General features: G+C 30.6%; 1 protein-coding gene across 3 annotated transcripts; it reads right to left on the bottom strand.

Moving 5' to 3' along the window:
• Positions 1 to 282: 282 nt before the first annotated feature.
• On the bottom strand, positions 283 to 9,263 carry LOC139490290 (uncharacterized). 3 transcript variants are annotated; one of them, XM_071277128.1, is made up of 5 exons: positions 9,104 to 9,263; positions 3,217 to 3,341; positions 2,745 to 2,865; positions 2,235 to 2,281; positions 283 to 1,277 (listed from the first exon to the last, which is right to left on the bottom strand). In XM_071277128.1, the coding sequence occupies exons 2-5, from the start codon at positions 3,307 to 3,309 to the stop codon at positions 1,197 to 1,199; spliced, it is 342 nt and encodes a 113-aa protein (XP_071133229.1). In that variant the 5' UTR covers positions 3,310 to 3,341; positions 9,104 to 9,263; the 3' UTR covers positions 283 to 1,196. The 3 variants fall into 3 exon arrangements, with proteins under 3 accessions (XP_071133229.1, XP_071133231.1, XP_071133230.1); XM_071277130.1 differs by lacking the exon at positions 9,104 to 9,263 and adding an exon at positions 6,896 to 7,035; XM_071277129.1 differs by lacking the exon at positions 9,104 to 9,263 and adding an exon at positions 5,576 to 5,698.
• Between the last annotated feature and the right edge of the window lie 911 nt (positions 9,264 to 10,174).

The following is a 10,174-nucleotide window of genomic DNA, read 5'->3' as shown; positions in this document are numbered from 1 at the left end:
AACAATGCATAGACTCGAAAATATGCATCAGCATTTTGTGTGAATTTTGAGTTTAGAAGTCACATAGTTTATAACCGAGATGATATTTTAAGACTGGCGACTGCATATAACCCAATATAATTCAAAATAGACAACGAGCTCGTGCAATTGGATTTTTCTAAGTCTGTTTGATTTCATGTTGTAAGTAAAACCGTATGTTAATCATCGTTTTATCCGTATAAGAATTATTTTCTGTGGATTTAATCATTCAACCAAATTGTACATTGTTACACTTTTAATGTTGAAACTCTTGTCTATTTATTAGCTGAGCTCCCCGAGTACATGTTTGTTATGCATCTCCAGCTAAAGGGTTACATAGAAGGTCACTTGAAAACGGATTCAATTGAGGATGAATTATTTTAAAGTCAATAATACATCAACGATGTTTTTAAGCTTATTTTGACATATTTGGTCAAACTGACTGCTTAAAACGATATTTCTTTAAAAAATCCACTTTTATTAATATGGGGACGAAGTCCCCAATAACAGTAGAAAATTCAATAAAAAAAAAAAATTCGGGAAAATTTCCCGAATTTTTCATTGTATACTAATGAACTCAAAATCGTTCAATTTTTTTTTGTCGTGTTTTGAAATCCCGGACCTGCGCAGAAATGTACAATGTACTTCCTTTTTCCGGTCTCGTTTGTATGAAACTTTGAGTAAAATATATATTTATCAGTCTAGTATAAAATAGGAAGGAACGCGCAATACCAATTTCATTTTTAATAATTCTTTGATATGAAAAAACGTTACCTGATGATAGCGTTTCTTTGTCTACATTGCATATGACGTCATAATTTAAATAACGTCACAACAAAAATCCCTAACAACAGAACCAAAATCGGAAACGTTCCGGTATTTCCGTTTCTTTTTTTTAACAAATATTTAAGTTACAAAAAAATAATTCATACAGACTTCGTCCCTATTTACAGGTAATGCCTGCCTCATATTACTTAACACTACGAATCCTTTTTTTTTGTCTTAATCGTAGCTAAAACTCCTTTCAGTGCAATTTGTCATGTATATATAATCATTAAAAAATATCTCAAAGAGTTTCTTTTCTCGGTTTGCCCTTGTACAGATGCATTAACGATAAGGTTAAAGATAAAAAATATATGTATCATTAATTGAAATAACATGTAAATATACATAATTTGTTAAATACGTAAAATATTGACAGTATTTGACATTGCTCGATGTTTGTTGAAATATAAACTTCTTGGGCCGTGTCTTGAAACCTGAAAATAAAGTTAACAAAATGATAAATAACATGACATCTATCATAGTCAAAATGAGTCTGAAATAAAGTTATTTCATGTCTACAAACTTGTCTCCCATGCAAATACAACACTAACCTTATGACTTTATTTGCAGGATGATAACCAAAGCAGATTGGCATGTTTTTTTTAAATAAAACTATTTAACCGATGACAGATTAGAATTGTTAAACTTAAAATAATTTGTTTTGAATTAAGATTGGTGCACCGTTTGTCTGCAAAAATCCTCTCTTAAGTTTTATTAGCCGTAAGAAGTTTATTAATAATTTTGTCTCTTATTGATGAGTTTATTTTGGTTATATACAAGTATTTATACATCGGAAGCTTTCCAAATAATTAGTTTTGGGCGTTCCCTGATGAAGAAAAATATTTAAAACAATTCCAACGCACATAATATAAAAAAGAAGATGTGGTATGATTGCCAATGAGACAACTGTCCACAAGAGACCAAAATGAAACAGTCATTAACAACTCTAGGTCACCGTACGGCCTTCTACAATGAGCAAAGCCAATACCGCATAGTCAGCTATAAAAGGACCCCATAAGACAATGTAAAACAATGTTTAGTATTAGTTGTAATCTTTTTAATGCACATACTAAAGGTATGCATAGATAAAATGGTGTTTTACGAGAATGTTTACCCTGCAGACCTTTGTATCATGAATTTGAAAAGTAAGATAATTCCTTCAACAATGAGTATAACCCGTATACCTTATAGTCAACAGTTATTTTAAAAGATCTCAACATGTCAAAATTTGAAACAATTCAAACGTTTTAACCAATTAACCAGCGTTACTCTCCTACCTGATCCATAATTTAATGCAAAAAGGAAGGTATCTCAATAACTTCGGAAAAATTTAATTTACTGAAAAACTGAAAATTTGATAAATTTTCATTTGCCCTTTTAATCATACTAACCATTGTCATTTGCCTGAGAGCTTGGTTGTTACAATACCATGGATTACCTATAATACACAGAATCATACTTAGTACATACACTCATCTTTAGGAAACACTATACCTTATGTCATCCCTTTTATGATATAGGATTCATTTTTCGGTCTGTTTAACATTATTTCATTTGAGCGTCACTGATGAGTCTTTTGTAGACGAAACACGCGTCTGGAGCAAATACAATACTTCAATCCTGGTATCTTTGATGCGTTTATCTATGTTCAAACATAAGCTTTTTCTGAAAAAGCCACAGTTATAAGAATATACAGAATATTTCTTATTTGAAGTACTAGTATAACAAATTTAACATCTTTTTATTTGTTTGCCATAAACTGACCATTTTTTTTACGTGAATAATACATTTTATTGCATACTATTGGAATTTACTTGGTGTACATCATTGCACTAAGGATCTCTGATAATAACAGTTATAAAAAAATATCTAGAGATGTATTTTTGTCTATTTCAGCTTACGATTCTGTTCTGTTGTATCATTTTTCGGTCGTCCGACTTTGATATCTAAAGGATACTCAATATGAATACATGACTTAGGACGCTCTGATTTACGGTCTATGATGTCCGGATGCCAGTCGAACTGAAATGACAAACGTATCCTAAATTGAGTCAAGGTCCTATTACAGTGATAACTTTTCATTTTATATTTGGTTTGCTAATTTGAAACATGCAAGTGAATTAAACATCATTAACAACCACCTTGCATGTATTCCCGGAAATCTTTGATATATTCCCAACTGATAATGTTTAGAAGAAAAACAGGAGACAAAATGCAAAAAATCTTTGAGTCCCTGTTCAGATGAAAAATTTGATAGTTCAAGTTTTCACGCTGAATAGAATAATGTGATGTCAGGGTTCTTCAAAGTAAGATATAATAGTGGCCCTTACGCAATATTGTAAAAAGAATATACATGAATAAATCCGATCTCACCTCTTCTTTCTTGACACCAAGTTTAATAAGAAGTTCATTTTCCATTTCTGATTTATGTCTGTCCAGTTCAGGTGAAAGTGTTGATAGTTCCATTTTGTAAGTTTAAATACTATATGATGTCAGTTCTTCAAATAAAACATAAAAGTTGTATTAACAATCACAGTTTAATCAAACAAAAGTGAAATATATCTCAAATTACCTTTTCTGTCTTTTGTATAATATACACGTTTGTTTATTCTTTCACTTTGTTGCTCAGCAAATTAATACCACAAAAATCAAGGATATGAAGGTTTAGAGTTCAAAATTGGAATTAGCAGTTAACATATATGATCAAATAGTATAGTTTTGCCTCTGCGTAGCAGAAACATTTATGCTTGGTACTGGTGCATCTGATTTTTTTTGTCTTAATAGAAAACATAATTTATTCCTACAACGAAATTTTCAAAACTAATTCACCAAACAATTTAAAGTGCTGTGAATTCATTATTATTCGCTAGATACCATTTTTCGTATATAATGTTTTCAGCATCAGCATTAATCTGTATCAAGAATAACTTAAAATTTCACACGACAGACGTGCGTTTCGTCCACATAAGACTCATCAGCGACTTTCAGATCAAAATGGTTTTAAAACCAACCAAGTACAAAGTTGAAAAGTAATGAGGACCCAAAATTCCAAAATGTTGTGCCAAATACAGCTATGACAATCTATGCCCGGAATAAGAAAATCCTGAGAATTTCGAAAAATTAACACTTTTGTAAGCAGGAAATGTATCAAAATGACCATATAATTGATATTCATGTCGAAACCGAATAGTGATATCGCTTTTTGATCGCAGTAACGTGCACAGAAGCTGTATCGAGACAGAAATTAACTGTGACATGCTAATACACAGCGCGGAGATAATATGCTTTATGTTGCTTCTCCAAGGTAACAATTTCGAAACGTTATGAACTTTTGTGTGTAAATGTCTATTTGGTGCGTTCTGGTCATAGATGTAACATATAAGTAATGGATAACAATCAATTTAACCTAAATTTTATAATTTTGAAGAGAAATTAAAGATACTTATGCACACACATCCGTTATCCTTAACAAATCGAAATCCTTAGAAAATCGTAGTGCAGTCGAAATGTTGTATATTTAATTGTATTTTAGGATGCTGCTACAATGTTTGAGAATTTACTCGATTAAGTATTCGATTATCTCGGTAGATATACAATTACTTAATTGTTTTACTGTCATCGTGAATGCAATTTCTTTTGCGTTCTAAATTTCGAGTGAAGTACCATGTTGTTAACTTCAGCATTGAAAGACTTAGAAATATAGTCGTCTAGTGTGTTGTCATAAGAAGTAATGTCATGATGATCTCTTATAAAATTTGTATATGGCAAACTAATGAAACACAATCAATTTGAAATTAAAACTTTGACTCTCGTCAGGTAAGCAATGGTCGTACAATGTATATAGCTCGTCTTTATCAATTTATACTTATATTGTTTTGTAAACATTAAACCATTGCGAAAAGTTTTAGCAATTAAATAATTAAATAATTAAATATCACTATTGACTATTAGATTTCATTTGAACTTGTGAGTGTTGACAAAGTTTCATCTGGAAAATTCATTTGAAGTTAAATTTATCTGATACTAAGATATTGCCTGTTCAATAATTATTTAATTAAACAAAAAAGGGTCCACAAACCTGGTATTGTTATGCATAAAGTTAAATCATCAAATCAAATCGGTGAAAGGATCTTATTTTGCAGACAAGAAAATCGAGACTCTGCACATTGCATAAAAATTGTTGATTCAAAATTATGTGAGGAAAAAAAATCTAGACGGACAGGGGATTGGTGGGATAAAAATGAGACTAAAATAAACCCGTTGAATTAAGGTACAAATAGATACCCCTTAGCCACATATTTCTCTATTAATTATTATAAGGTATTTACATTTGATTGTCTTTCATTCATTAATAGAATACATCAGCGACTTTTAAAATATATGAACAAATCAAAAATGTTAAAAAAGTCTATAACAAGAATTTGTCCCTAGTACAGGGATGCCTTTTCCGCACTATCATTTTTTATGTTCAGTGGACTGTGAAAATAGGGATGGCACAACATTTTAATTTTTAAAACTTTAATTTGGCATTAAAATTAGAAAGATCATATCATAGGAAAAAATGTGTAATAAGTTTCAAGTTGATTTGACTCCAACTTTATCAAATACTACCTCGACCAAAAACTTTAACCTGAAGCGGGACAGACGGAAAGACGAAAGGTCGGACGAACGGACGCGCATACCAGAAAACATAATGCTCATAAATGGGACAATAAAAAAGAAATTTACTTACATATATGTTATGTCTGAAACCCATCTACATTAGGTAATAAATCCTAATTACATGGTATATACATGCATAGTCTGTATTTTTCCTTTTCAAATACTAGTATTTACTTTCCCTTTATGTAGCTATAACCATACACTGAGACTATAGATTAAACAAATCTCATTTGTATCAACAACTTTTATTCCTTTAATTTATTTATGTACACAATTTAATACGGTATGTACCTTTAATTATAAACGACAATGCTGAACATTTCAGTTTGGGAAAAATCCCGACAGGTCGCATAGGAATATTAAGAATCTATAAATCTGATCTACAGATTGGGATCCCAAAAGAAAACGAATGTAGCTAGAAACAGATCTAGAATCAGAATTAAAGTACATATTTGTCCACTTCAGCACTTATATTATAGTATTATATTCCAATTCTATCTTTATTTTTTTTATATTTAGATCATTTGGCATCATATTAGACATATTGTATTATATGTCTTAGGCATCATATGTAACCGAAACCTACCGCGAATAACTCAAAAGACGTATTTTTTTGCCATTTTTAAACACACGCCCAATTTAGCAGTATGATATTGTTTTGTCCTGCGTCATACGTTCGCACGATGTAGAAAAGAAATGATGATGTCGGATACAGAAAAAGCTGAAAATTGACAAAGCTGACGTATTTTCTGCAGTATTAAATAAAAAATACGTTTTTTTTAAATGTCTGTTTTATTTTATATGGTTATAGCTGTCATCAGAGGTTTTTGATTGAAATTGCTTTCTGTGTTCCTCAAGATCAATATAGGCTAATTGTACCATAAATATTCCTTGATGCTTTTTTTTTTATCTCGTGGACATGACAAATTAGTTTGAATAGACATATATATCGACCGAACTGTAAGATTTTGTCAAATCATTGTCTCTAGTACTAGTATAAAAGAAGTTGCATTTCCTTGATATATGAAAATTTAAAGTTGGAAAAATAAGTTGGGTAAAAGTTTTGCGTTATAAACTTTACAAAATGTTATGTGAGTTTCAAATTCTTACGAGAACAAAAAAAAATTAATTTGTTTCTAGATTGCTTGAATTCATGTTTACCTCAGGGACAAAATACACATATTTGTATTTGGTAGACTAACATTAATGCCGTTGAAAGAGTGCAGTTATTCTTAATTTGCATGAAAAAAAAATCTACATATTCAACACAACCTATTAACTATTCAGACTCTTTAAAAATATTGTACCTCGGTTCCACGTTCACAATCGGCATGTTCCAATAGAAAATATTGATCAAGAAAATAAAAAAAATAAGGAAATAAAAACTTACATCATTCATATAATGCTATCATACATCCCCATCTCTAGATAATACACCATTTACTGAATATCGTCCAAAACATTCTCATCATAATATCTGAACCGAACAATGTCAAAATTATGTTGGTTTATCACATAAAGAATTTTGTCAAAGCTCTTTAACATAAATGAAAGATTTTTTACTGAACGGGGAATAAGAAATTGTTAAAAAAAATATTATCAAATGATCTGCAGTTTATTTGAACCTATTGAAAACTTTTCAATACTGAATAAGACATTGAATCAAGACAGACAAGTGTTTAGTTACAACAGAGCAATTCTTAAAGTATATAAGACAATATTTATTGTGATATTATTTAAACCCACAGGAATTTAACTGTCGCTTGAAAGCTGAATGCAACATGTGTGGTTTTAAAGCAGCGACAAGGGATTAAAACTTTAATAATCACATTTAAAAATCAGTAAAAAATCAATCGTTCAATATTTTCAAATCTTATGTATCCATCTTTTTACTAGTTAATTGTAGTTATGATAAATAATTAAATCAGGTAGTAAGCAGATATTTGATATATATATATTCATACATTAAAAAAACCCATAACAATGATAAAAGAACAATGACCAAGAAAAGTTCAAAAGACCACATTTGACTTACGGAAATCCGAGTTCTCCAAGCTGATAGACCGGCATCAACAAAAACAAACAAAAAGAAATACCAGGACAAACTAGACTGACATTACAGCTTCAAAAGAGGGGCGAAAGATACCAGAGGGACAGCCAAACTCACATATTAAATATAGATTGACAACGCCGTGGCTAAATATGAAAAAGACCAACAGACAAATAAAAGTACACATGTCACAACATTAAAAACTAAAGACTAAGCAACACGAACCCTACCAAAAACTGGGGGCTCTGGATGGGTGGGTGGGGTAACTAATTGTTCGTAGACACAACCCTTCTCTCTTTGCTAATTTAGACAAATAAAGGCAACAGTATAAACCGCTGTTCAAAGTCATGAATCGATTGAGAGGAAACAAATCCGGGATACGAACTAAAATTGAGGAAAAAACATTAACTAAGAGGTAAAAAACGAAACAAGAGAACCACTAATGTGCAACAAAAACATACCAGTATTTGAAAGAGACACGTGAGCAGTTATCAAACCATCGTCAAAACCCCTCTTTGGCAATATTTTTATATGAGAACTTATATTTCAATGAGCTATATAAAATGTTCGAAACATTTCAGAATATCCATGTGGTTGTGTTGGTGGCCTTGGTTACTTCCGTTTAATGTACGTTCTAGAAATATTGTTTAAATGTATGTTTATCAATCATCAAGCTGATAGCAAGGTTGTTCTATTAGAGTTTTTGAAAGAAATTGCTTTCTCTGCTCCTCTGAATCAATATAGAGACCTTGAATATAAAAAAAGAAGATGTGGTATGATTGCCAATGAGACAACTCTCCACAAGAGACAAAGAGACAACGAAATTAACAATTATAGGTCACCATACGGCATAGACAGTTTTAAAAGGCATCGAAATGACAATGTAAAACAATTCAAACGAGAAAACTAACGGCATTATTTAAGTACAAAAAATAGAACGGAAAACAAAAAAGTTCTTTGATTTTTTTCTCAATAGGCTAATAGAATAGGTATTGTCCTAATTGATTAATGCTTTAAATCATTGTTTTCAGTACTAGTTCAGAAGATTTGACATTTTCAGGATATCTTGTTAATCTTTGCTGCTGTTGACAAATCTATAATAATAATTATAAAAACAGCATGTTTTACTTCTCGATTTGTTATTTGATTGGAATATTTTCCTTATAATTTAGTCTTTTAATAACAATAATATACAATCGTACTAAATGTATGCTATCGTATTAAGTTTAATTTACTTAAAAATATATAATGAATTTGCAAAAAGTGTTGTTTAAAAACCTGATTGATTGTCCCAACTGCATAATGCCTGAAATCATTGTCTTTCGCAGAAGTTCAGAAGATGTTGCATATTTTGAATATTATCTACGAAGGCAGAATACCACATACGCCAAGCGAGACATGAACTTATACGGCCCTCAAGTGCAAAATGAGCTTAACTTTTCAACTACACCTTTTGCTCGTTCAAATTACCAGTTTTTAAGTTTCAGGAAACGTACAAAATGTAAGCTCGCGTTTTTATAATCAATAAAAAACAGTTACAAAACTTACCTCATACAAAACTGGCATGTTTTCTGTTCCAGTTTAAAAGGCTCTTAGCAAATATATCTATATTTACGAAAACATCATTGTGAGCCATTGTAAACGTAATAACAATTCCATTGCTATCATTAATCAGTAAAAGTTTACACATACGTGTTTGATTGAATACTCAAATATGTATCCCAAACAGATTAGTTTATAGTAAATAACAATTATGTATTATAAATATCAAAATACAATACAATACAGGCGTTGTTACGACGAATTTGCTAATATATAGATAAACCCATCATAGATACCAGGACTAAATTTAATATATACGCCAGACGCGTGTTTTGTCTACAAAATACTCATCAGTGACGCTCGAATAGCCTATTCTACTTACATAAGGTTTACATTCGAAGACATTTGGTTGATCAATACGATGTGTCGGTGTCACAACTAACTAGCGACAGGTTTACGGAGTATTAGATCTTCAGATACTAGTATAGTCGTATTGATTTGTAATTTTACCGAATACGTAATTTTACATGGTGTGCATGCATAGCAGGATTTGCAAACACTTCCTTTTGGTGCAGTCTAATTTCTTTAGATCTGCAACTTACAGTAAAAATTTCCATACTAATATATATATATATATATATATATATATATATATATATATATATATATATATATATATATATATATATATATATATATATATATTCTGTTTTTTTACATTAGTTTGTCTTTTTCTATACTATAAAAGAAGTTTGAATATCGATAACTACGATCGCATTAATTCATTAAACGAGATCTTTGACATGGCAAATACATTTTTATGAGGAGAAAAAAAACGAGTTTAAATAAAACCAAAAGAACATTCACAAATCAAAAATTGGCCCATATACAATTAACCGTATTGAGATGCGTATCCTGTAGTATTAATAAACATTGTCTAGAAGTATTGGGGAGTGTTGAGATCTCAAAAACATGTTAGCACCGCTGCATTTTTGCGCCTGCCCCAAGTCTTGTATAATGTTTAATTTTAGTTTATTTAATATATTTCGGAGTTCAGTATGACGTCCATTATCACTG

This window comes from Mytilus edulis, chromosome 9 (genome assembly GCF_963676685.1).
Source record: "Mytilus edulis chromosome 9, xbMytEdul2.2, whole genome shotgun sequence".
NCBI classification, from domain to species: Eukaryota; Metazoa; Mollusca; class Bivalvia; order Mytilida; family Mytilidae; genus Mytilus; species Mytilus edulis.
This window is presented reverse-complemented; position numbering and strand designations above follow the sequence as displayed.

Bases quoted from the DNA above. Each gene is read 5' to 3' on its own strand.
- LOC139490290 (XM_071277128.1), bottom strand. From the start codon at position 3,309: ATGGAACTATCAACACTTTCACCTGAACTGGACAGACATAAATCAGAA. The intron at 2,866-3,216 runs GTGAGATCGGAT...TTGTCATTTCAG, and splicing joins TTGGTGTCAAGAAAGAAGAG to TTCGACTGGCATCCGGACAT. The intron at 1,278-2,234 runs GTTAGTATGATT...CTTTATTTTCAG, and splicing joins CTCTCAGGCAAATGACAATG to GTTTCAAGACACGGCCCAAG.